The sequence below is a fragment of the Phocoena sinus genome, chromosome 18, assembly GCF_008692025.1.
Source record: "Phocoena sinus isolate mPhoSin1 chromosome 18, mPhoSin1.pri, whole genome shotgun sequence".
Taxonomy (NCBI): Eukaryota; Metazoa; Chordata; class Mammalia; order Artiodactyla; family Phocoenidae; genus Phocoena; species Phocoena sinus.
In genome coordinates this window covers 75,592,253-75,620,196 of record NC_045780.1, presented here as the reverse complement: position 1 = coordinate 75,620,196, position 27,944 = coordinate 75,592,253, and the positions used below count along the sequence as shown (strand labels likewise).

General features: G+C 38.4%; 1 protein-coding gene across 3 annotated transcripts in view; it reads left to right on the top strand.

Annotated features, from left to right (window-relative positions):
* The first annotated feature begins 2,190 nt into the window (after window positions 1-2,190).
* Window positions 2,191-27,944, top strand: part of FAM155A (family with sequence similarity 155 member A) — a 572,359-nt gene continuing 546,605 nt past the window's right edge. For all 3 annotated transcript variants that reach the window (XM_032610744.1, XM_032610746.1, XM_032610745.1), the window contains exon 1: window positions 2,191-3,644. In XM_032610744.1, coding sequence (XP_032466635.1) covers window positions 2,748-3,644 — 897 coding nt within the window. In that variant the 5' untranslated portion in view covers window positions 2,191-2,747. The remainder of the gene's footprint in view (window positions 3,645-27,944) is intronic.

Genomic DNA, 27,944 nt, shown 5'->3' with positions numbered 1-27,944 from the left:
GGTTGACGTTTTAAATTTAAGAAAAAAGTAGAGGACCAAACAAAATGCTTTCTAAAATTTATAGGGATTTTTCCAAAGGATATCTTTATCCATATCACTGGTTGAGAGACTATTGTATTCAATGTCAAAATAATTTAAACTATCAAAAGAGAAGAATTGAAAAGACTATTTCCTCAGCTTATGCTGGCTTCCTATACAAAGCTCAGATAAAATGTTTTCATTTCATGTTTAATTTTCAACATGGAAATTTGCCTACTGAAAGGTGCTATAAAGTAAGGACAAACCTGCCATAGAAAGTATATCTTTTAGTTTCTAGATCTTTTATGTAGCTAAAATTCAACATATTAAAAGCCAAAGTGCCAGCATGGTATATACTTATACAGGTTGTCTTGTAAAACATTACATGACACAGATCAAAAAGCTGTCACATTGCACCAAGCTTTGACGGTCACTGCATATCGTTTTTAGAAACTTACAGTTTACATGGGTAAAATTTAGTATTCCGCAGAAAGGACTGGTTGGTTGAATCCGGCCCATTATCTTTTGCAACTCACCTTTTAAAAAATACCTACTTCTCCCTCCTGCCAACACTTAAGGAATGTGAATACGGATGATCCATCCTTTTGTTTTCTCAACATAGCTGCTTAGAATGATGGCACCCTAATACTGCCCATGTGAATGTGCACCCTACAGAATAGTACAGTCATTAGAAAGCAGGGAAGGGAGGTTGACACAGTGAGTGCCCGGTGGAACACCGCTGTCCTCTGCGACAGCCAGAGAGAGCTCAGGACAGTGCTGCGCTCCGGGTGCGCGCGCATGGGGAGGCGCTGGCCCCGGCACGGTCTCCTGCCCTCGCAGCGCTGGTGGGAGTGAGGGGCGAAGTGAGCAGGGTCTTCAGATAAAACGAGACTGCTGTTTGCCCCCAGCACTGATCCACGTGAGGCGGGGTAGAGAGAACCCCTGGTTTTCCCAGAGCGACTGAGGCTTTTCCTTCTCGGAACTCCGAGAGCCAACGCTAAGGGGCACCAGAGGCTCGGGTTGCCGCGGCTTCCACCCGGGCAGCCTGATGGCCCGCTGCTGTGGAAGTCCTGGGCTATAGCAAAACCCCGCTCGGTGGGGGCTGGGGCGCAGGCCTTCGGAGCGGGAGTCCCGGGAGCTTGGGGTGCTGCAGGCTGGAGGGGGAATCCTCCGAGGTCAGGGTGTCGAACTCGAAACTCTGCGCTGGGCAGTGAGCCCTGATAGCCGAGGTCTTACTAGTTTTTCCTAGTAAGACTCTATGAGGCCACTTCTAATCTCCTTCTACTTTATGAAAAATGTCGCTGTCCTATATACAGCTAAATATGTCGATGCGCGCACATATCCCTTCCGTATACTAAAATCATTTAAGATGATTTGATGCACGGGAAGCTGTTGATCTCTAGTTGTCTAGGGATCCTGAGGCACATGCAGAGGGATCAGATGTCACCTCCTCCACCTCCGCCAGCCCATTCATGTTCACTCCCATGCCCCCAACCTTTCATTTGAAGTCGACTATTCTTTAGTTAAGGAGGTGACACCCAGACCCTCGCCCCGCTAGAAGCCTCTAACCACCCGCCGGCAACTCGGACTTTTTCCGGAGTCAGAGAGGGAGCGGGAGATGCTGAAGAAATTTGCAGGCATCCTCAACCTTGCAGTCCGCATTCTGACTTTATCCAGTGATAACAGTAAGAAAAAACCCAAAACGTGGGGAGGGGTGTGCGGAAGGGGAAGAGCGAGAGTCGGAGCGCAGCAGTGCAGGCCCCCCCACCCGCGCCGGACCCCGGCGTCCTCGCCCCCCTCCTCCGCCCCGGCCGAGCCCCGTGCCAATGCGCCAGGATGGAGACATCTCGGCGCGGGAGGAGATGACGCAAAACCCAGCGCTCCCCCCCAAAAAAGTGTTTCTCTAGGACGAAGATGGCGGCAACTTAGCCGGGGACTGAAGATGACTGTGGCTCTCCGGAGGCCCAGCCCCGGCGATTCGGCCCCGAGGTCCGGGGGAGGCGGCGTCAGCAGTCGGAGCCCGGCGGCGGCTGCGCCCGCGGGCAGACCTGCGGCGGCGGCGGCAGCGGCAGTTGGAGCGCGGGGTGGGGGGTGGGGGGGAGGGAGAGCCCTGCCGGCGGCGGCGGCGGCCCAGGCTCCGGACTCGCGGAGAGAGAGCGAGAAGTAGGAGCAGGAGGAGGAGGAGGAGAGGAGGGAGCTGGGGAGGCACTCTGGTCGCCGCCAGCGGGCAGCGGAGACGCGGCATGCCCCCGGCGGGCGAGAGAGGGCTGTCCTCGGCGGGGCCATGGGGACGCGCGCCCTGACAGTGCCTGGGTGAGAGGGGCAGCGCCAGCCACTCCGCCGCCTCCACCATCACCTCCTGCACTCCGCTCACCGCCGGCCGCCAGCCCCAGCCTCCGACTGTCTCTCCCCCCCTCCCTCCCTCCCTCTCTCTCAGCCTCTCTCTCTGCATTATTGTTTCCCACTCTACAGAGGATGGGGTCGGCTGATGATTAGGTCGGAAGCAAGTCATATCTTCCTCCAAAGCCTGGTAATATTTATGTAGGCAAAACGAGAGAGCGAGAGAGAAGAGGGAGAGAGAAAGAGGGAGAGAGGGAGAGGGAGAGGGAGAGAGAAGAAACGGGAGGAGGGGATAAGGAAATTAAACCCTTTAAGTCAATGCATATCGTGGTGACACCGGCACAGGAGCCCTCACGGTGGAGTCGGCCAGGGCTGTGCGTTCCCAAAATATGACCAGGGGTGCTTGGATGTGTCGGCAGTATGACGACGGGTTAAAAATCTGGTTGGCGGCACCCCGGGAGAACGAGAAACCGTTCATCGATTCAGAGAGGGCTCAGAAATGGCGACTGTCTCTGGCATCTCTCTTGTTTTTCACAGTCCTGCTCTCTGATCACTTGTGGTTCTGCGCCGAGGCCAAGCTGACCCGGACCCGGGACAAGGAGCAGCAGCAGCAGCAGCGGCAGCAGCGGCAGCGGCAGCAGCAGCAGCAGCAGCGGCAGCAACGGCAGGAGCCCTCCTGGCCCGCGCTCCTGGCGAGCATGGGGGAGTCCTCGCCCGCCGCCCAGGCGCACAGACTCCTCGCCGCCTCCTCGTCCCCCACCCTGCCCCCCTCCCCGGGAGACGGCGGCGGCGGCGGCAAGGGCAGCCGAGGCAGAAACAACCGGGGCAAGGCTCTTATTCTGGGCAACTCTGCTAAGCCCGTGTGGCGCCTGGAGACCTGTTACCCCCAGGGCGCCTCCTCGGGCCAGTGCTTCACGGTGGAGAGCGCGGACGCCGTGTGCGCCAGGAACTGGAGTCGGGGGGTGGCGGCCGCGGGGGAGGAGCAGCAGGTGAGGGGCACGCATCCAACTCCGCTCTGGAACTTGTCGGATTTTTACCTTTCATTTTGTAATTCCTACACACTTTGGGAGTTGTTCTCGGGGTTGTCCAGTCCCAACACTTTGAACTGTAGTCTGGATGTGGTGCTCAAGGAGGGCGGTGAGATGACCACTTGCAGACAGTGCGTCGAGGCTTACCAAGACTACGACCACCACGCTCAGGAGAAATACGAAGAGTTTGAAAGCGTGCTCCATAAGTACTTACAATCGGAGGAGTACTCGGTGAAATCGTGTCCTGAGGACTGTAAGGTAGGAACAGTGGATTTTCCCCATCCTTGTGCTTTTATATCCGTGTGTGTTTGGTTGAGGCGTCTTCTAGAGTATTAAAATGTTTTTTGGACTCTGGTTTTTTTGTTACTTCACCGTTGTTTTTGTGGTTATAAGAGCTTGACTTGCTGCTTGATTTGGGACTATCCCGTGGATTGCTGGTGGACTGGTGCCTTCTTCTGGGATCCTGGGAAGGTCAGGAAGACCCTGGTCTTCTGAGATAATAAAGCCAGTGCTATGGAGTTGGTTCAAACTCTGTTGCCTTTTTTTTTTTAAATGGAATTTGAGTGAAGCTTGTTAGGGAGACAGGGATGGGATTGCATACTGATGACTGCAGCGAAAATGAGAATAGTCTGAGACAGGCATGTATGGTCTGGCTTATGGGCCTTACACATGAGCTCTCTGATTGTGACATCATTAAGCTGGTTGGCCGAAGGGACAAGAGAAAGTGTTTGTGGCTGTTTATGTAGGAAGAGCTAAAAAAGTGTTTTACTTGTTTTACAGGGGTAGTTCTGGCCATTTGGAAAGTCTGCGGGCCTACCTAAGCGTATTTACTCACATAACTTTCCTGTTTTCTCTTAGAAACTTGTATAGTTATTGATCGGAGACTTATTATGAGTAGAAAGCTTTAATTAAGTATCTGGTGATAACTGATCAATGTTAGATTTTTTATCAGCCACCTTATGTAATTAGCTTGAATTTTCAGGATGCTCTCCAGTGGTACTAATTGGCAAATGCTTGATCTATGAATGAAAAATACTGAACTCATTAATAACATATATTACCTTTAACTCCTTCCTATTAATATAATAATGGCTATAATCCTTGCTGATTCACAAAGAAGTGTATGCAAGTTTTTTAAGAAATGGCTAATGCAACCATGGGCGCTTGTCCTAGTAGACGTGTTGCTGTCCGTGGTGCTGAAATGAGATTTGCTCAAGAGCTCTGTTGAAGATGAAGATACTGCAGTGACCTTTTAGTAGGGAAGAAATGATGACAGAATCTCAGTAAGCCTTAATGTTTTGTTCCAAAGGTAATTTCTTAAAGAGTGCAATAAAATAGTGTTGCTTTTCAAAATAAATAAGACACCACATTCTCTCTATCTTTCTCTTCATTACTTCCCCAGCCTCTCCACAGGAAGACAGCAAATGTCCCTTTTTGGCCTCAGTTGCTTTGTACCCAGAAAGTGTAATCAAGGGCAGTATGGATCAAAAGATTCTGTGATGCTTTCACAAGAGAGCTGGCCTAAGGGATACCTACTTAAAATGAACATAGTTCAAGGGCTGTATTTTAGTTTGGATTGATTAGTTGTGCTTTTGACAACTAAGCTAAACTAAAACTAAACTTGTTTTGCCAACATTCTTTAAGACCAGAAACATATCTTCTTTGCAAATAATAATATTGCATATACAACATTAATTTAGAATGCTGCTTCATTAGATAAATGGATTTTAAAAGTTTTTTACATATTTTTCTTAACCATACCCCTGTAAGTCATGCCTGGGAATTAAACTTAATCTTAATGGTAGAAGTTAATAATGAATGACTAGTGTATTTATTGCAGTTATTTATTTTGACAAGATACGTTGCATCAGAATTGCAAGGAAACTGATGTGCCTGCTAATTCTACTACTAATAAAAGGCTTGCAAAGGTTTCAATATATTTATGCTTCAAAGTGATCCCTTGTAATAATCTGAATTTGCTTGCTTCCTTGAATGTAAACTCTCATAGAAATTTCTAGTAATTCCAATTTGTATAGTTTCAGTATTTAAATGATAGTCTACATTGCCAATATGCTAGAGCATATTTTCAAATAAGTCTGTCAAATATGTTTTTGTTTAACTATTCAAGTTTAAAATACGTATATTTTCCTCTTGACCTGAAATCATCATCAACTTTATACTTATATCATCATAGCTATAAGGTACAGTGTAGGTTAAATTAATGTGTAATGTTATGAACTACTTCTGGATTGTGTTCTCATATAAAGTAGTAGTTGTTAGCTGTATACACAAAGGCATATTATAAAAATCTGAACTCCTTTTTAGAAACATTTCTTCACACTGAAAAGTAAACACAGACATTTGAGTTTTTCATCTCCACAACACAGGATATATTACTTGTGATGCCTTGTAACTATTTCTTGGTTGGTTGTTTGTCAGCTGGAAACACTTGAAACATTTATTCCACGATAACTGTTCTCACACAGCTTCAGATTTTAGGTGCCGGGGGGTTGGAGGGGGGCAGTGTTAGGTGTTCTTGGTTGATAACTCACAAATCTGTTGATTAGCTCCTGAGCTTAATATACAGCTTCTTTATGATTCTGCAAAACCACAAACACATCCACATACCAAGTATATTACACATGGCTTAGAATGCTACTTGTAGTCTTTGAAGAATGTGTCTGAGTTTCTTTCTGAACATTTTTACTTATTTCAAACATACTTATAATTATGAAATGATGACTGTCTTCAGGAGCAGTGTTCAAGATATACAGTCTGTGCAGAATTTTCCACATTGAAAGTAAATGCGTTATATATCTGGAATTGGTAATATATTCATGAAAAAATCCAATTTAATAGTTTATTAGTGTATTTATAAATTTATAGACAGGAGAATATATGCAATAATATTAGCTATACAAATTAGCAGAATCCATATTTGAGGAGCAATATATTAACTTTGTTATATATAATTAAATGATTAATACAGTGATTTCTGACTTTTAAAAGTTAGGTCATGTTATTACCCTCTAGTTTTATAATCTCCCCCATTAAAAAAATGCCACATTCCATATACATATAAAATGAAAATGGATTAAATTTAATTTTTATTTAACTTGATTTAAAGGACTTTTGGCCCATTATACTGAAAACAAAACAAAACAAAACAAAAAACACCTTAATATTGATCTAATCCAATCATATTGTCTTGGGCCCATAGTAGTTGGAGATCGAATATAGCTTGGATTTTCTTTAGCAAACCTTTGTTTGCAACATATAATAGAAATCATTTGCACCCAAGAATATCTTTTAATATTCATAGAAATAGCTGGTTTAATTTTTAAAGTAAATATACACTTTTATCAGGGAAGTAACTTATAGTAAAATAAAGAACAAGAACTTCTGCATGTATCATTTAGACTATAGCATTCAAGCTGCTATATTACATAAATCAAGTTGCAAAAATTTGACAGTAATTCTTCTGTGGATTTTGCAGTGTTATTCAAACTAATGTTTTTGACATACAATAAGAATCTGAAAATCTTCAAATTGGCTGGTAATATTAAAAAATACACTATTCTAAGCTACAGAATTACATATGTAATTAACATGCCTGAATTTTTGCTTAAATATATTTTCTTAAATATGCCATTCTTTACCTCCTAAGCATTCTTGAAATTACATATTACAAAACTGGGATATGTAGGGAATATAAACTTCTATGTTACAGTTAAACTTTTGTTAATGATAGTTTTATTGACTTACTATTCCTTAAGACAGATGGTCAGGGAAAGTGGGTGTGAGATTAGATTCTAACATAAATCACTGCATCATCTGTATTTTAGTTCTCTCCGAATAGATTTTAACCTTTATACTATCAAGAATGTATGCATTCTTACATTTTTATATTATAATTTTGTATTAAAGCAAATTATATTGCCTATTTTTATTTAACAGACAATGACTAAAAGAATACTCTGCCAGCGTTCGGCATATATAACAATCGTGATACTCAGGGCTTTCTGTATTGTTTGCAGAAATGACTCAGAAACATTAACCAGTTTGAGGACATAGAATTTGGATTACATAATATGCAAGTTAAAAAAAAGGCATTTTTAAGTCCTTATTTATTTTGATGTCATATACTATAGATTCTTAAAAATAGTTTTTATAAGGAAATAAAATATCTAACAATTCTTTCCACTTAAATATTGAATCTAAAATATTATTTTGCTCTTACTCGATTAAGTGCTATTGTACATATTATGACACTGTCCAGAGTGTGGAATACGTCTGCAAATAGATCTCTTTTATATTATACCACTGTGTTATTTTTAAATCATATTTTTATAGTTGAATTGCTTCTCTGTAAAATCAAACAGTCTAACCTTCAGATGATCACATTAACCATTAATAAGGCCATTTATAGTATCAAAGCCACTTTCATAACTGTTTTTATAACCCAGATTTTCATTTTCATATTTTTGCTCCATATATAACTACTGATTTATGATATGTGTTTTATTTTTATCTTAATTTTATTCTATTTTTATCAAATTTTATCTTAATATTATATGCTGTTGCTTTATAGACCAAAGAATGATTATTCTTTTTTAACTTTGGACTTGTAACTGGGTCAAATTAGTAGCTATATAGGGTATAACCACAAAGTTTTAATAATTGCTGTTATACCTTGGTTTTAATCACTTTAATTAGATGAGATTGGTGTCTGCATATGCAAGGTGAATTAAAATATGGAGGAAAGGAAATCAAATAATTTTCTCAGTCTCATGCTCCCCCACAAATAAATTATAATCCATTAAGATATATTTTCACACTAGATTGAATATAAAAGAACAAATAACTGTTTGAAACACAGATAACTGTTTGAAACACAGTACTATTTTGGTTTGAATTATCTGACCTATTGCTTTCATTTCAATTCCCAATTTCCTTTTTAATCTTAATCTTCTAAGTTGACCTTACATTGACTAGGCTCCAATCATGTTGTTGTATGCTTTCTACTGATTTACACTGAAAAGATGTTTTACTTTAGATCAGTGGTCCTTGGGGTCACATTAGAATATCCTGGGAATCTTTGAAGACACCCCCAGCCCCAGGAGATTCTGATTTCATTGGTCTGGCTTGTGTCATGAGCTTGGGATTTTCCAGTTTCCCTGGTGATGTGCAGCCCAGGTTGAGAACCACTGTTCTAGTTGAGTGCCAAGCAAAGTGGAAAGACCTTTTAGCTCCTGGGCCTCAGTAATTAATACATAATAACCTCATTTGTTCAACTGATGATAAAGCAACTTAAATTTTTTTTAAGTGGTAAAGGCAGTAGGTAGGACACAGCCAGAGGGCAGGGGAGCAAATAGGTAGTGACTGGGCTGAGGAAGTAGATGAGAAGTGAACCAACTGGGTGCAGAGTTTAAGGAATGTACCGGGAGAGAACATGGAGAGAAGGAGAAGGATGCATAGAGGACCAGAGTCAAGGATGGGCCTCTTGGCTGTGGATTTTCTGTCTTTTAGCCAGAACTGTCATTATACTAGTCTTCACTAATACGCTGAGCACATGAATGCAGAAATTGGATGATTGTCTCTGTGAGACTTATCAACTATTTGATTAGAGGAGCCTCAGCCTCTTTATTTTTGTCTCTAATTTTAGATTATATAAATGGCTAAAATTTAGAATTTTTCAAAAGTATGGGTTGGTTTTAAGAGAAAACATTTTGGCTTTTCATAGTATTTCACATAGTTCGGGTTTATTCTTTCTTCACCTGTTCACTTTGTTAAACCTAGGAAATTACTAATCCTTTTTTACTTTTCTTTTAACATTGTAATGATGAGCCATGTTTCCTTTTTTACTTATTTCTGTCATACTGGAATAACTAGTTGATATTCATACAGTGTTTTGAAGATACAAGTTGCTAAGTAGGCACAGAATACTACCTAATTTAGGAATTCATTTTAGAGGGATCTTATTGTTCTCTTTTGAAGTGATTGTAACATAGTCATATTTTTTTTAAGTTTAGATTACAAGATGCTGTGAAACACTAAATTTAAGTTTTACCTTAAATTAATAAGCAATTAAACCTTACAATCCAAATCATGAAATTCTAGTAATAAAATGTTTTAATTTCCAGTTTTAAAGAATCAGAGTAAACAAGAGTTAACATCTGCGTTTCTTTGGTAATAAATAGTTAATGATTTATACTATGTATTGTAGTAGAATGCATGAAAATATTTTACTTCTTGGGTGTTTAAAATGTTAAAAGGTAATAGTTGATTTTCCCCCTCCCTTGGTAGTCTGTTTCTAAACACAGTCATTTATTTAAAAAGAAAAGTTGTAGATGTTACCACAGATAGTAAAAAGAAAAATATCCTGCAAATAACACAAGTTTACTATGTGTTTAAATAGTGTTATCGATCTTAGCAGCAGCAGTAGTGTATCTACATGTGTGCGTGACGGGTGAATGCAATAATTACTTCTTTGGAAATACTTAGGGATTTTATATGTCAGCTGTTCTGCCCTGCTTGAGAAGGAAATTGGACTCTGCTCAAAACTCTGAGTCTTCACCCCTTGGTCTCCTCTTCTTCCTGTCAGTGTGCCTTCTTGCTCTCATCTGGCTGAATCCTCTCCTCGTGTCTGGAAGCTTCACTTGCAGGGCCTGTGTCCCATGGGAAACCTGAAGTTCAGAAGTCTTACTTCTCTGCATCTCTACTGACATCAAGAATGATCAGTCTCTTTCCTACTGAACTATCACTGACTTAGTTTCTTTGAAAAGAAAACTGAACTAAGATTTAAATGGATGATCATGACAATGTGTTATTAATGTTTTCTCAGAAAGTGAGTTGAATCACTCAGAAATTTAAGTGCTGGAACGAGCTTCAGTAGTAGCTAACAAGCTTTAGAGTTTATTAGAAGTCAGAAACTAGTCTATTTCATTTAATCATCACGTCATCTTTATGAGGTAAGTGCTATCACATGTTTTACAGATGAGTAAAGCGAGGACATAAAGTTAACTGTTCCAAGGTCAAATAGCTGGTAGTGTTAAAGATCAAGTTCACTTCCTCACTTGATCGTTATTTTCTTTTTCCCCTTCGTTATGATCATTACAATCATACCAAAGAGTGAAGAGATAAGTATAATAAATCCACAAATAGATTTAACACCTATTAAAAACCTCACCATATATACTTCTTTTTATTTTTAATTTATCATTAAAAACATTTTATAGATGATACAGAAAGCTAAGATGACAGAAATTTTGGAGCCCTAGACAGCTGGAATGAATGGCCAGGAATTCCTGGTTCATCATTGCAAGTCTTAGAGGGAGATATGAATATGAATAAATGGCATGATGATCAGCAGAGCACTTAGACTTCTGCTTTCCTTTTTAGAGTGGAGCAGAGAAAGGATAAATACACAGCTTTGAAGGGAAGGAAGTGAACTTTGGAATCTGTGATAGTTCCTACACTGAACTCATCTTAGATAAGATACAATCACTTTCTGTTTATAAATTTTAAACAACAGTCCAATTTCTACCATATTGTTTTAAAAGATGTTGAGTTTATTAGTTGAGAATTGTACACATTGCCTGACATCTATAACACTTAGGAATCTTAACATTTATCTAACCTTTATTAGCTTCTTATAAGCCTTATCTCAAAATATAGTCACATTGAGGGTCAAGGCTTCAGCGTATGAATTTTGGGGGACATAGTTCCACTCATACGTTGAGTAAGGTATATGGCAAGGGCTGTAGGAAATACTTTGGAAAGATGGTCGTGCTCAGTTGTGAAGAACCATGTATCCCGTGCCAAGTCTTTCTGAACTTCATTCTCTGTGTGATAAAATATCAGAGAGGAATTTTAATCAAGTGATTTACTTGGGATGGTTTGTTTTTCTCAAAACTTAGCCCTGGCAGCAATATGACGATAGGTTGGAGGAGGGTGAAGTGATGTCAGAAACTAAATTTTAAATTATGCTTAATTTCAATTAGTCTTAATTTAAATAGCCCCATGTGGCTAGTGGCTACCATGATGGACAGAAAATTCTAAATGACTATGATGGCTATGGAAGTGGAGAAGAAAGCAAGATTCAAGAGACTTTTCTGAGTTCAAATTTACCAGTTACTATGTAGAGGAAGGATTTGAATATTACTCAGCCATAAAAAGAAATGAAATTGAGTTATTTTTAGTGACGTGGATGGACCTAGAGACTATCGTACTGAGTGAAGTAAATCAGAAAGAGAAAAACAAATACTGTATGTTAACACATACGTATGGAATCTAAAAAAAGAAGAAAAAAAAGGTTCTGAAGAAACTAGGGGCAGGATAGGAATAAAAACACAGATGTAGAGAATGGACTTGAGGACACGGGGAGGGGAAGGGTAAGCTGGGACGAAGTGAGAGAGTGGCCTGGACATATATACACTACCACATGTAAAATAGATAGCTAGTGGGAAGCAGCCGCATAGCACAGGGAGATCAGCTTGCTGCTTTGTGACCACCTAGAGGGATGGGGTAGGGAGGGTGGGAGGGAGATGCAAGAGGGAGGAGATGTGGAGATGTGGGGATGTATGCGTACGTATAGCTGATTCACTTTGTTATACAGCAGAAACTAACACACCATTGTAAAGCAATTATACTCCAATAAAGATGTTGAAAAGAAACACGCAAGGGAAAAAAAAAACTTTATAAAAGGTGAGACTCTGGATGTGGATACATCTAATGAGATAGGAAATACAGGAGGAAGAACACGTTGGGATTGAGACTGGTGAAAGAAACAGGAGTCCATTTTTGGAGATAATGACATCAGATGTCCAGTAGATAGTATACCATGTAAGTAGGCCTTTGGGTGTGAAGTTTACTCTCTGCGCCTCATGTAGTTTGATCCAGGAAGCTGTGGGCAGAGATTAGATGATTTAACAAAACAGATTACTTGGAGAGAATGTCAAAGATGAATTCTGAGCAAGAGCAATATTAAAGGGCTTGGGCAGAAAAGGAACCAAGAATAGAGACTGAAAAAACAAGAAATGAGAGTGAAAATGGGGGAATGAGAACAGAAGAGAGAATGGAGGAGGGAGGGGGAGAGGCAGAGGTAGAAGGGAAGGAGAGAGAAAATCATTAGAATGTGATGATCTGAACAATACAGGGCAGCATTTTAAGAAAGATAAAGAGTCAGTCAAGAGTGTCTTATGTTGCAGAAAGAACATATAGGATGAAGCCTAGAGATAGGTCACTGCATTTGGCAATTAAGTCTTATTGACCTTACAAGAGTAGTTTCATAGAATGATGGAAGACATGTCAAATTGTGATGGATTAAGGAATGAGTTGGAGTTGAGGAAATAAGAACTAGTCCAAACTATTCTTCATTAAGTTCAGCAGTGAAAAGAAAAAGAAAAAGAAATAGGTGGGAAGATGAGAGTTTAAAGAAATAAATATTTTATGATGAGATAAACATTAGTATCTTTGTAGCTTTTCATCTAGGACCCAGATGGGAGTATGATATTGAAAGTACCACTTTGAGAAAAAAATTAGTGAAGGCACCAGATCCCAAAGAAGAGATAATAGGCTCTGATCTGTTGCTTACTCTTGGGGAGGAGGGAGGTTTTATCTTGTACATTGTGCTGTGCATCTAAGATCCTTTGTTTTGTTGCTTATATTTTAAATAGGAACAATGCTTTAATTTCAGGATTTCAGACAATAAGCACAATTATTATCTTGAATATGCTTAAATAAAGTAGAATATTCATTTTCATATTTACTGGCTGTAAATATGAGATCATAAATAATTATATCATGTGTGTTACTGCAAACTACTTTCTTTAGGAATGTGCTGCTCTGGGGTTCAATGACATATTTAGAGAGTCCCTGGAATTAAATATGGCTATCTTATTATACGTTTTCTTAAAAAATATTGATATGTTTGATAGAAAGTTCTAAAAATAGAAATTAACTTAAAAAAATAGAAATTAATTTTAATAGAGAAGTATAGTAAAATGCTTAAAAGAAGTATTGAGGAAAACTGTGTTCAACTCCAAATTTCATCACTTATTAGTTATATGACATCATCCAACTGAAAATAGGGATTCTAGCATCTCTTTAGTAAGGTAGGTATGGGGAGAAATCAAGAGACTCCCATGCAGATTAAAGTACCTAACCTAGGGCTTGATGATGCCCAATAAATGGTAGCATTTCATTAAAACAGAAGCCATGGGAAAATCAGTAAAATTGCTTCACTTGAGATCTCACATAAGTTTTCTGGTAAAGACCACTTATTTACGAGAGTTTTATAAGCAGACTTTGCATTCTGCACGGTAAAATTCTCAGTTTTATTACATCTACATTCCTTCTGCTTCTCTAGAAAGGTGACTAATGGTGATTCTTTAGAATGAAACAGAAAACAGAAATTCAGCTAGGGTGAAAATGTTTCATTCCTAAAGCTTGACTTTTTTCCCCCTGTTATTTCAGATTAAAAATTAACATGTGCTGGGTTGTAGACCGCGTGGATCCTCTTAGACTGCTGCAGAGGAACTTGAGCCCCTTTGTGTACAAACCTTTTGGGGAGGACAACCGGAGAAACCATTGTAATGACTCTCCATCTCCTGAAAACCTCTGGGTGAAAATAATCTTGGGGGAAATTCTTTGTTATGTAGTCTGTCAGGCATTGCAAAGTCTCATGTGCCTTCAAGTTTCATTTTAAATTTTGGGGCCCTTTGCTCTACCCACTAGCTACCTGGCTTTGTGTTTTATTTTGGTTGTCCCTGTTATTTTCTGCTCTTCCCCCCAGAACTTATGCACTCGGTCATACTTAGTAATTTTATTGATTGGGGAGGGAGAGGAAGTAGAGTAGAAGATTGTCCCGGCATTTGAACTAGAGCAGTAGAAGATTGCCTCGGCATTTGAACTAGAGCTAGCAGACAAGGCAAACATGGCAGGTGCCAAGATATGCAAGACTGTATGGGCTAGAATCAAAGACTGTAAGCTGTGCTCCATGAATGGGAACATTATTGCCCTGAGAAAGAGAAGACGCAGGGAGACATAGCAAGATTCTTTAATTTGATAAAAATTGTCATGTGGAAGGGGAGTCTTATTATCTAGTACTTAGTTTTGGTCTAGGGGTAAGAATGAGGCTCTATAAGCAGGTGTTTTAGAAATATCTCTCCTCTACATAAGAGAGAATGTTCTGTTAAAGGATAAAATGGAACAGTCTGTCTGGAGAAATCAGGTGCACATTGCTACAGAAGATGTACAAATAGGATGGGAGCTATCTGCCATGACCCTAGAGGGCATCTTACCTATGTGTTGCAGGTTGGCCAGAAGATTTTAAATAGTCTGTCTAACATCCTTTGGCATAAAATGAGGCACCCAGAAGTGATAGCTTTGCACAGTGAGATTGCACTATATTCTTTGCCTAACACCTTGCTCATAGTAATAGTTCTTTGCTTTTAAAAAAGGAAGTCTTGACGACTTCAACTTTAAATTATTTCTCTGGTTCCCATTCATATTGTTGTCAACCTGGATAATTTTTAAAAAGACAGAATCAAATACATGTGCTTATCCTGAAGAAATATAGAAATTGAGCTGCACTAATCTCTAAGTAAATTTTGTGTTATTGCTGATAACAAGAATAAATACTCATTCTTCTCTCCTAATCACAAACACATCAGTCACTTTTATAAACTCTCAAATGACCTTTTGAGCAAAGCAAGACTGGACGACATGGTCAGATCTGAAGGGAAGTGGGTGCGGCCTTCCTCCGTAGGTCCTGCAGCACTTCTTGTCACATGTGGATTCACCCCACACACAGTTTCTGTGGGGACATTATCACTAGTAATTAAAATCACTGTATAAAACTCCCATTCTTGTGGAATTGTACACATTATGTTTTTAAAATAAACAAGTTCTACACGATAACTTTAGCATCCTTATCTTATTTAATCCCCACGACAATCCACCATTATGGGCAAAATTAGCTTTCTTCAACCAATGGGTTAACTAAGGCTTAGAGAAGGTAAGAAATGTGCCGAAGTTCTCACAGGCAAGTGTGGCATAGACAACTCAAACCAGTAACATCTGGCTCTTAATCTCATGGCCCTGACTTAACTATTATGATATCCTGTTCACTCTGCCACAAATCACTGCTCATGTCTAGTTTTTAAAAAAATTTTTTAGGGGGAGAATGTGGGTGGGTGACAGCAGGAGTGGATAGAATATAAAGTTCTTTGGCACATGAAAGAAAATGTAACTCACTTCATCCAATTTTTCTGTTGCAGCAGCTTGGTGTAGGAAAAGAGCATGGGTCTAAAAGTCAGAAACACCTAGATTCAAATGGCTGTTCCATCAATCCTGTAAGATGGGGATACTTATATATCCAGGTTGAGGAGTCACTGAGAGAAGAAACAGAGCAAGTGTGTAATAAAATGTAGCTGGCGAGGGAGTTCCCTGGTGGCCTAGTGGTTAGGATTCCGGGCTTTCACTGCCATGGCTCGGGTTCAGTCCCTGGTTGGGGAACTGAGATCCCACAAGCCGTGAGGCCAAAAAAAAAATGTAGCTGGCAGGTAGAGTTGTCATCTTTTCAGTCCAAGCTACTCTGAGAAGAGAGGGTGGCGTCACACTGCAAGGCATACTCTGCTCTCTTTACTGTAAGACACTGAGCTGGTAGAAAACATTGACAAGTTTGTCCTTCTAATCCAGTTGTTGGTTTCTGATCAGAGCTGTCCTAGTGTAGAGATCTTGGATTTAGTTTCCATAGAGGCATTTAAAAAGGCACTGGTGACATATTTAATCTTGGGAGTCACTATGACTCTAGTTAAGCAGTGAGAGACTGTCTGAGGAGAAGCAAGTGTTTTTAAAAAGGTAAATCTGAATCCTAAGCTATTTAAAAACAGAATCTCTCCTGCGGCATAGTGAAGACTGCGCTGGTCACTATGGGCCATTGGGCAAGGAGGTGTGGCTCCCCCCCCCCCCACACACCCACCCACCCCCGCCCCGGTGCTTTTCGAGGCAGTGGCTTCAATGCAAAGCCCAGGTGAAATAAAGGGAAAAAAGACTACATGCAAATGCAAATGATCTTGCTGTCAGTGGAGCTGTGGGTCTTTATACCTGACTGCTTTTGTAGAGGGTTGGCAGAGAAATGGCAGATTTCAGGTATGTTCTATTTGTCCTAAGGATTTCTAAATACATATTGAAATTTTAAGAGTCTCTTATGAAAAAATGAATCCTTTCCTATCATTTCAGTTTAGACTTTTTCTTTTTTTTTGCGGTACGCGGGCCTCTCACTGTTGTGGCCTCTCCTGCTGCGGAGCACAGGCTCCAGACGCGCACGCTCAGCGGCCATGGCTCAGGGGCCCAGCCGCTCCGCGGCTTGTGGGTTCTTACCCGACCGGGGCACGAACCCGTGTCCCCTGCATCGGCAGGCGGACTCTCAACCACTGCGCCACCAGGGAAGCCCAGTTTAGACTTTTTAAACTAAATGTTCATTTTTATTCAATGTATCTGAAAATTCCAGTAGGATGGAATTCAAGTCTGAGTAAACAAAATCCTTGTCAACATAGTTTGCTTCATTGACGAATGTAGATTATTTTCAACTGTCGTAGTTATAACTGCTCAACCACGGACTTGATTTCTCTATTCGATTGACTGGCTCTTTAAGATTACTAAAATAATTGATTCAGTCTTTAGGTACTTGATATTTTTTGTTCTTATGACTTAATGGATAAAACAGGCCAATAAAATAGCACTTTGTATGTGCTATTTCACCTACAAGGAGTCAAACCAGCTATTTATCTATTTTTTTTGGCAAAAGCAAGCATATTAAAAGAGTACCCAGTACCCAGACTCTTATTTGTTTATTTAGTCTTTGAGGAATAAATTTCTCATTTCCAAATAACTTCAAAAATCCATATGAATATTTATGTATTAAATTTGTAATTTTACATTTCATACATTATATTAAGTGCTTGAACTTTTCATAACAAAAATCTAAAATGGTTCCCCAAAGATAGTGGGGTTGATTTTTGATGGTCCTCAATTATTTCATAAAGGTAGAGATTTTAAAAGGCCCTACATACAGGAGTAATTCTTAACATGGACTAAGAGTTCGGGCTTTGCCCCAGTTGCACTGTCCAGACATGCAGCACCTCAAAAGTGCATGACTGAGAGTTCACTGATCACTTGGTTCACTGTTACAGCTTCTCCAGTATTATACTCCGATTGGATGGATGTTTAAGTTTCTCACAGTATATGCTTTAAACAATAAATGCAAAAGCTAAGCAGTGCAAATTTGCATCTTTAACAACTTGATTACATTAATAAACTGAAAACTATATAGCTAAGGGAACCCAACAATTTACTTTTTTTTTTTCAAATCAAGACTAGATTTTGTAGTAGGTGACCTGTAGAAAAGTTAACTCATGATAGATATTGTTTAGGGAAAAACATTCTATCTTAATCCAAATATATTAATTTATCTTAATGGCCGGACATTTGACATACATGGGACCAGATGAAGGTGCTGCAGATGGACCGAGGGAAACACACAATGATTAATCAGAGTCCCCATTTCCTACCTGTGATCGATTGTCATGAATTTACTTTTGTCTGTGTAACGTCTCCATTCTGGGCTATTTTCTACGGCCTTGAGCCTATTCCTCTTCTACTGTTCTGGGTTTGTTTTTGTTTTTGTTTTTTTTCCTACCGTGACAATATATGATGCATTTAATGTGGTAAATTATTAAAGAGAATTTCCCAAGGGGCCGTTCAACTCAGTTCCTCTGACTTCTCCAATTAATGGTGAAGGGCCATTCTCATGGCTGCTGATCGATGCTTGTGGAATGAGCAGGTGAATCATAGGGACCAAAGAAGTGTCAGCACTGAAGAGAACACATGCATTTTCTCAGAATGATCACAGTGATTATTTGCAAAGGATATGATAATTGCCATCCAGATGTATTAAAGGATGCTTCATAAAGAACATTTTAATAACTTAATTTGTGATCATTGCCTCTGGGAATGCACTTTGTCATACAATTTTTGTGTGCTCTATAGGAAAAAAACAGTATAAGGACAAATGAATATTTCTTTTTAAAAATAGATCTTTAGTGGAAGCTGTTCTTAGATAATTTGAGCACTATTATTATATGGCAATAGTAATTTAGGCACTGAGATAAAAGATATCCCACAGTGCACCTAGTTAAAAAAGGAATAAATAATCAGATGCTTCATCATGTGTGACTCACATATGGATGTGAAAAAAATGTAGGAAATTTATATATAAACAGCGTGTTTACTAAAGCAAGAGGAGGAAGGAATGTGAGGGAAAATCAAAGAGAATATTTGATTTTCTTTTTCTAGGTACATGTTTATGAGAACAAGGTTAAAAGGTATGTAAATCTCTTAATCTAAAAGCTCTTGTGTTCATAGTCTGCTACTGAAAAAAAAAAAAACCCAACAACTTGGTAACAAATTTTTCCTTTCACATGGTCTCACTTTCAGCCTATAAATGAAAATTAGATTTCATTCAGAGATTTGAAATCAGGGCAGTGTTGCAATTTCAACCTGAAATTGTTCCTTCTAACTTGCTTATGAGAAGTTCATTGTTTCCTTCTTAAAAAGACAGTTGGCCCTAAGTCAAATAATTACAAAATACCAATTTTATAAAATACGGTGCTTGATATCTTTGTTGCTGAACAACAAATCTTTTTATATGTTAAATATAAACCCAGTATTTTATTTCTACATGCTTCTTTATGGGTAATTATGGGTTTGAAAAGTAATAAACAGTATAATTATTGCATAGCTTGCAGCGGGGATGTGTGTTTCCTTAATCTGACCACTTAAAGAAAGAAGTAGCTATTCATCTCTGAACCTTCCCAGAAAAGCAATTTTTAAAAAAATTCAATGTTTTTTCCCAAATTTAGAAGACTTTAGAAAAATATATCACTGTTTGGTTCTGCTGATTAGTTTATGACGTTTAAGAGACTGGAAAGATACTATAACTTTACAATGGTGATTTCATCTGTGAAATCACCTGGACAGGTCAGATAGTTCCAAAAATTCAAATAACCCACAGAGAAATGTTTTAAAATACCACTTTCCACTTAAGGAGAGTGTTGTGACATTTGCAGCTTACTTTGATATGGTTTAGGCAGAAAATATAAATGTAATTATGGGAACATTTGCCAAATCTAGGTTATGGTTATATGAGTGTTTAGTTATTAGTCTTTCAACTTTTCTATATGTTTAAATTTTTTCATAATTAAAAAGTTTTTTAAAAGCAAATCAATGGCCTATAGGGAGGAAAATGTTCACTACTTTGGGGGTTGTTTTTTGTTCGTTTGTTTGAAAAGCAAAAAAAAAACCTTAAGCTGCTTCACTTCAACCCAATTAAAAAGAAGTTGAATATAATATCATCTCATTTTTGAAATTACTAATGAAAACTGGCAACCACTCTGTTGAATAAAATGTTTAGTAAATTACTGAAAAAACTGATGGGTTCTTTCCTTCGTGATGGTTGTTTGCCTCTTCCTATTCTACCCGACGTTTAGATAATGCCACTTGCTCCTGATTATACCGTGCCTAGTTTTCTTTCTTGATTTCTGGTCTTTAATTCTTCCCAAAATATTCCAGATAAATTGAATGTGAAAATTTGTTCAAATGATGTTTAGAATATTCCAAAGATATGGCTAGTAGGTGGATGATACAAGAGGTGATGATTTTAACATGTGAGTGAAAATGTAACTGTTTTTTCCTAAAGAACAGTTAAAAACTCTGTGGCTGAGAGAGAATATCATAATAATCACCCACTTGAAAACAAAGTTATAAATGCAGAGTAAATTATTCAATTTCAAGTGGACTAGTTCACTATAGTTCCTTAATTTTAAAAAATCAAAACATGAGGATTTCAACTGAATATTCCAGATAACACGGCCTTAAAATTACTCTTCCCTCAAAAATTTCGGCAGATATATTTGGTACTTCATTTATTTGGACAGTTATACTAATTTCCATTTAACTTGCCACATATGGACACACAGTGAAACACATTAGTATAACCCAATGAAAGAATTAAGAAGCGGACTCTGCTATATATCTTTCCATGACTGTTCATATGCAGCCTCAAACTGAATCTTTTCAGTTGTATTGTACACAGCTTGCTCATAGGCATTGTTAATCTGCTTAACATCATACATGTCAAAACTTCTCAGATGATGAATTGGGCACAAGAGTCAATGCATGAATATTGGCTACTAAATGAATTAAATGAACTGACAGGAGAAAATGTCATAAGAACAACTTCAAGAAACTGCTTAGCAGCATTGCTAACCAGAGAGGGAAAGAATTCAGTAAGGTACATGAGGCCACATAGGTTTCTTTTGTTTCAATTTTCATTAGTTTTACTCAATGGAACCTCTAACCTAATGGAGAATCAATCATTCAGCAAGCTGTTATTGAACACTGTCCTGTTATCTGTTGCATAACAAACCACCGAAATGTAGTATAAAACAACAACTATTTTATTACAGTCTAGGATTCTGTGGATCAGGAAATCAGACATGGCATAATGGGGGAAGCTTTTCTGTCCTCCAGAGTATCTGGTGCTTTGAGAAGATTTGAAGGGCTCAAGGTGCCTTAAATGGCTGGGCATTGGGCTCATCTGGAGACTTTACTCACATGTATGGCACCTGGCCTGGGACAGTTCAAAGGCTGGACTCAGTTGAGACTGTCTATGAGAAAGCCTACCCATGGCCTTTCTGTGTGGCTTGGGCTTCCTTACTGTATGGTGGTCTTGGGTTCACTGACTGCCTTAAAGAACAGCCCAAAGCTTCAAGAATGCATGTCCCAGCAAACAAGGAAGAAACTGCATAACCTTTTATCACCTGCCTTGGAAGTCGCAGAGCATCACTTCTGCCCTGGTCTTTTGAATAAAGCAGTCACAAGCATGCCCAGATTCAGAGAGAGGACATGCTCACACCTCTCAGTTGTAGAAGCATCAAAGAATCATGACAATGTTTTTTAACCAACACAAGGTCATTTTCTTCTTTCTTTTCTTCTTTACAAGTGATTAGACAAAAAATATGAATAAGACATAACTCCTAGCTTTAAGAGTAGTCTCAAAATCTAACAGGAGAAACAAATGGACTAGTACATATGTACACAATCAATATTATGGACTTATCATGTAAATCATCCACATGTTGCTAGAAATTGTCTTCAAGCTAATGTTTTCAGTGATTTCCTACTTTCTTTCTTTCCAATAATCTGTAATCTTTGAAAATCAAGACTGCAACTATACCATAGCAATGTAATAGAAAACAAATATAAGATAATTGTTAAGAGCTTTAATTAAAAGTCTTGTGCCCTTTGTTTACTTTTCTGCAAAATGGGGATAATTATCAGACCTACTTCAGAGAATTACATAACTTGGTCTATCACTAACACTAGGTGCTAACTGTGAACTATTATGATCTTAACAGAGAGGAAAATTGTCCTCCAACTTTGGGCATAGCTTTGCTGCCTACCCACAAATCAAATTAAAATTAAAAAGTAAAATTTACATTTACAAAGACAGAGAAGTAGATTTTCATCAATTATTTTCCCTATACTTGGGTTGTTGACTGATAAACAAACTTTCTTCAAATCAGATGACCAAAGCAGTCACTGTAGAATTAAAGGCCAGAAATCAAGAAAGAAAGCCAGGCACGGTATAATCAGGATCAAGTGGCATTATCTAAATGTTGGGTAGAATAGGAAGAGGCAAACAATCATCATGAAGGAAAGAACCAATCAGTTTTATGAGTAATTTGCTAAACATTTTATTCAACAGAGTGGTTGCCAGTTTTCATGGGTAATTTCAAAAATGAGATGTTATATTCGACTTCTTTTTAAAGTTTAGATCGAAGTGAAGGAGCTTGAGTTTTTTTTTTCAGTTTTTGCTTTGCAAACAAATGAAAAAAAAACAACCCCCAAAGCAGAGAATTCCATTGTATTAGTTATCTATTGCTCTGTAACAAATTACCACAAATGTAGAGATTTAAAACAATGTATGTTTATTATCTCACAATATCTGTGGGTCAGAGTCTGGCATGACTTTGATATGTCCTCAGCAAGGCTACAATCAATGTGTGGGCCAGGGCTGGGGTCTCGACTGAGTCTTTACTAGGGAAAGATCAGATTCCAAACCCACACGATTGTTGGTAGAATTCATGCCTTGCAGACTGTGGAACTGAGGACCTGGGATACTTACTGCCCATTGGCTGGATGCTGGCTGCCCTGGGTTCTTTGCCAAGCGGCCCTCCCGAGGGTTGCTCACAACCTGACATCTTGCTTCTTGAGAGACAGCAAGGGGGAAGCTTTCTCAGCAAGACGAATGTTACAGTCTTTTGTAATGTCATCATGAAAATGACAACCATCACCTTTGCCCTGTTGTATTCTTTGGAAGCAAGTCCTCAAGGGGAGGAGGCTACCCGAGGGCATGAAGACCAGGACAATGAATTGTGGACACATTAGAGACTGTTTGCACATCCATTACTGTTAAAAGTCCCTCAAAGATATTATTCTTTAGATAAGCAGAGACAATTTCATGTATTTTTAAATCATCTCAGGCAAGATACATCTTCATTTTTGTTTTGTCACTAAGTCAATGTTTGATAAATATTTAATTATTAATGTAGGATTTCATCAGCATTATTAAGTACAAATGTGTTTTATTGCAGGGACATATGTAAGTAAAATTTTATTAGGCTTGATTCTGCATAGAGGAAATGAAATTTTAATTAAAGAAATTGAAAGTGGTCATTTTCAAGCCTTCTTATTTCTTCCAAAATTGCTATTTGTGTAAAGTCAACATTGTAAAGCAACTATACTCCAATAAAAATTAAAAAAAAATTGTAATTTAAATTTTCTTTGTAATATTTTTTAAAATTTAAGAGATTTGCTATAATTATAGAATGATAAATGTCACATAATTGCTTTAGATGAATACAGTCCGTTTCCTAAAATGTATTTTTAGGGTAAATTAATGAATTTTAGAACCTGTAGTTTCTAAGTGGTGACCTATAATTCCATAATAAGATTGACTTGTCTAGACCAATAGAGTAATTGCATATGCCTATTTAGTCATCTGTATAAATCTCATTTGTCAGGAATGCTGACCATAATGCTGAATTCAGATTAAAGTTTTCAGCAGTGGGATTTGAAATAAACTTGAAGGCACTTTAGGGCAGCTGCCTTTATGAATAGAGGTCTGGAAATGATCTCTCTTCAACTCTTCTGATCCAACTAGAATACTTATTTCTTTTTACCATTCTGGAATGGCAGATATTCTTCTAGGAGCTGCTTTTTTTTGTCATTAGTACTGCATCCTCATTAAAGTTCAAATTCTGCATACCTAACACTGCTATACATTTACTTGAGTAAAATGGTTTTCCATTTCTTGCTTACTGTATGGTCTTTTTTTAGGGAGAGAAAAAATATACCTGGGGTAGGATTGGGAGTATTGAGTCAGACTTGGAAGGTGAGAAGGCTGTATCAGTCAGGATAGGTCAGGGCTTCCCTGGTGGCACAGTGGTTGAGAGTCCGCCTGCCGATGCAGGGAACGCGGGTTCGTGCCCTGGTCTGGGAAGATCCCACAAGCCGCGGAAAGGCTGGGCCCGTGAGCCATGGCCGCTGAGCCTGCGCATCCGGAGCCTGTGCTCCGCAACGGGAGAGGCCACAACAGTGAGAGGCCCGCGTACTGAAAAAAAAAAACAAAATCAGGATAGGTCAGGTTATGGTGAATTAATAAACATCCCCAAATGTCAGTGACTTACAACAATAACATCTACGAAAGATTTCTTTCTTGCTAACAATATATGTCGTTGTGGATTGGCAGTGCCTCTGTTATACATTTTCAATCCAGCGTTCAGTCTGACAGAACAGTTGCTGTTTAGAACATTGTCAGTCTTGTGGCAGAAGGAAAGGAGACAGGGTACCATAATCTGGCTCATAAAAGTCCAGCTCAAAAGTGAAACATACCACTTACAGCTATGTTTTACTGACTGAAGCAAGTCACACTACCACTCCTGTGTTCAACAGAGTAGAGAGGAAACTAGGGTGTTTGTCAGGTGGTGATACAGTCTACCAGAGATAGTAAGGATAAAATGCAGAGAATCTGCGCTCAGAGAAGATATATTTTTATATTTCAGGACTTTGCTTATGGTTGGTACTTTTTAATGTATTTTTAAAAAATTGTATATTAAATCCAACTCTGCCATTATCTTCCAAGTTTTTTTCAGGAAAGTGTTCCAAAGATTACCTTACTAGTGGCATCCTTTAGGATGGTATGATAATGGAGATAAAGTTAACATAACGGATAGATGAGACTTTTCCATATGTAATTTTAAAATGTAAGTAGTTTGAAGGCAAATTCTAACTTTCTGGGGAGTGGGAGAAGTAGAGTGGGGATATGTGTAGAGCAGTGTTTTGGAGTCCTCTCCCCAAAAGCACAGGAGTTAAAAGAATCCCAAGATTTAAAAGGGTATTCTCAGTTACATTTCCCCATTTATATCACTGTGGTTTTATGAAGTTAAATTATCTAAATAGATATGCTTAGTATCGAAGAATGCTTAGTATTGAAAATGGAAAACACATTTTGGAGATAGTGCTCTAATTTCTGGATTTATACTCATTGAGGAACTGGTATGGTTTTGTGTGGAGGAGCAATTAGATTGGTGCTTGGGCAAACAGGGTAGGAATAAGGTTACCACCGTTTTGCCTGCCTCAGCTTGCACCCGTTCTTTGTCATCAGGTATCCCTGTGTCACTGCACAGACCAGACCTTTTGGTTGTTTAAAGAAGCTGAAGTGGGTCACTATTTGGAAAATGAGTCCAAACATATACCACCCGATAGCATCATCTTTGTATTTAAAGGAGAGAAAGGAGTTAACAGTCCTTCATCTGGACTTGGGTCATGCCAAAGTGATAAAAGAAACTAGTACAAAATTAAGAATTTAAAAAAGTATTTCTGGATTTTCCTTTTGCCATAAATGGAATCATCTTCTTGGACATTCTGAACTTTTAAACTACATATAAGTTCATTTTTCATATGCATAATTATTGACTTAGAATTAATGTGCTATGTAAAATTAGCTCCAGGTCTTTATTATTAACCTTTCAGCACAGTTGGTACATAATTATTCACTAAGTATTTGTTGAATGGGTATATCCATTTGGAGAAAATCTAGTTTTAATTCCATAATCATAAAAAAGTGGGGTAGCCAAATCTGCTGTGACTCCCAGAAACATGTATCCTTACGCTACACTCTTAAAATCAGGCAGAATTTAACTACGGTCTTTTTCTGCATGGTTTTTAGGTGAAGTCATGTTGGATCAGAGTGTCAAAATCTTGTTTGAATTAGGAAAAAAGAAGTTAAGCAAACCCATGTCTTCATTTCAAAGTATATTCATTCTATTGTCAAACTATCAGTGGTTGCTGGATTTCTTCAAATCAAAGCATGATTCATATAATTACTGTATTATGATTAGCTTTATTAAAGAACTGAAGGTATTTTAACGGTTTGTGATGAATGAGTATGAAGAACTAGTCTGCAGTGAGAACTGCTGAATGTTGAATTCAGTTATAGTTATTGTTGAATATTCTTTAAGTAAGACTGAATCCAGAGGCAAGACATTTTGTTCCTTAAAAAAAAAAAACCCATTGAAGTATATTTTAAGAATGACCTACATAGTAATGAATTTTCAAATTCTTATTAACATCCTGCAAAAAAAAGAGAGAGACAGAGAAGGAACTCTGGCATAATTACTTTGGCTGTTTAAGTTTAAATTGATGCTCAAATTCATTTTAAGTTTTCTTCTGGTCACTTCATAAGATTCTCTTGTATAATTATTAATTTTATAGATTTTCTTTAAATATGTATTTTATTAGTGGCTACTTACAGCTTGCTACTCGACAGATTGTACTTATTTCTAGTTACAAATATTGGAGGAGGGAATGTTCAGTTATATTCTAATTAACTATTTTTAGAACCCTTCAAAAAGGAGTTTCCTTTAGAAGTTTGATGAGAGTGAATATTAATGTTCATTATTTACTAATTTACATCAGATTTAACTATGCAGAAAGTAAAGACCAAGCAAGTTTTGGTGCTTTAGTACTTGAGTGGAAAATAAGAAACATACTTTTACAACACTTTGCCTCTTTAGAAGCATTTAATGTTAGAGGCAATGTCTGTTTTATAAAATAACATTTTTGATCATCAGTTGATATGTAGTTTCTCTCCAAATGTCTTTAAAGTGCTTTTAAGTTTATTTCCAATTTATTTTCTGCTTGATTCCATTCACAGATGGCTTCTGTTTCTACTGGCTCTTCTTAATGGGTTTTTGGTTAATTTGGCCTCTGTCCCAGGGAAGACAACACAGAGGTCTTCCATGTGCACATTAGAAGTTGTAGGATGTATCTGATGGAAAACAAAGCTGAAATAAGGAATTATAGTGATTAGGTTTGTTCACTTCTAGATTTCATTTCAAGGTGAACCTCTTGGGGAATCTTACTAAAATACCAAGTCTGATTAGTAGGTCTGGGCCTGAACTTCTGCATTTCCAACACATTTCCAGGTCAGAACCAGGATTCAGGGACATGGAAGGGACCATGTTTTGTGTTGCAGTTTTGTGGGGTTTGAGGTAGTCGTACCAGTGAGACTTGCTCACGTTCCACCTGCCTTTGTTTTAGCAGCCCCTTGGCATGTATAATTTAACATTCAGAGTTTGAAAGTCCATTATTTGTAGGTTTAATTTATAATATTACTGAGGTACAATTTTGAATTGCAGTTATGATAATAAGTCATTTATCAATTAAACATATATGTATTGATATCCTACTGTATGCTAGGCATTCTCTTAGGTGCTTGGTGACAAAGGCAAACAAGACTCTCAGACAAGCAAATGGATAATTGGAATATAGTGTGATTATTGATACTCTGAGGGATGTCCAGGTACTATGTGAGGCTTTGGAAAGCCTACTTAGAGGAACCAGTGTCTAAACCGAAACCTGAAGCCGGCAAGGGTTATGTGTGTAAAAGGACAGAGAGATGCTCTGGGTTCCCTGCTGCCCAGAGTGTGTTCCATAGATCAGCAGCATAGCCCTGACTGGGGAGCTTGTAGAAATGGAGTCTTGGGCCCTGCTTTGGACCTGCTGCATCCCTGAATTCGAATCTGCATTTTAATAAGCTCTCAGGTGGTGCATGTGTACATTAACAAGATACCCAGGTAACTCAGTCAAGGAAACGCTGACTGTAGGTGAGAGACAAAAAGGTATTTTAACAGACTACAATACATTTATTTCATTGGAGGAGACAGCTGAGCGAACATCAAAGAGCTGGCACCTTGAAGGCCAGGAGGTGAAAGAGGTTATTCTTGAGTTTTTAAGTCAGCTTATCACAAAGTACACATTCTTTTCATTGTTTTTAATAAACTGATAATAATAACTGATAACAATAATAACTGATAAAAATGTCTGGAAATGCTAGGTGTACAAAGTCCATTGTTTGCTGGGAGCTCT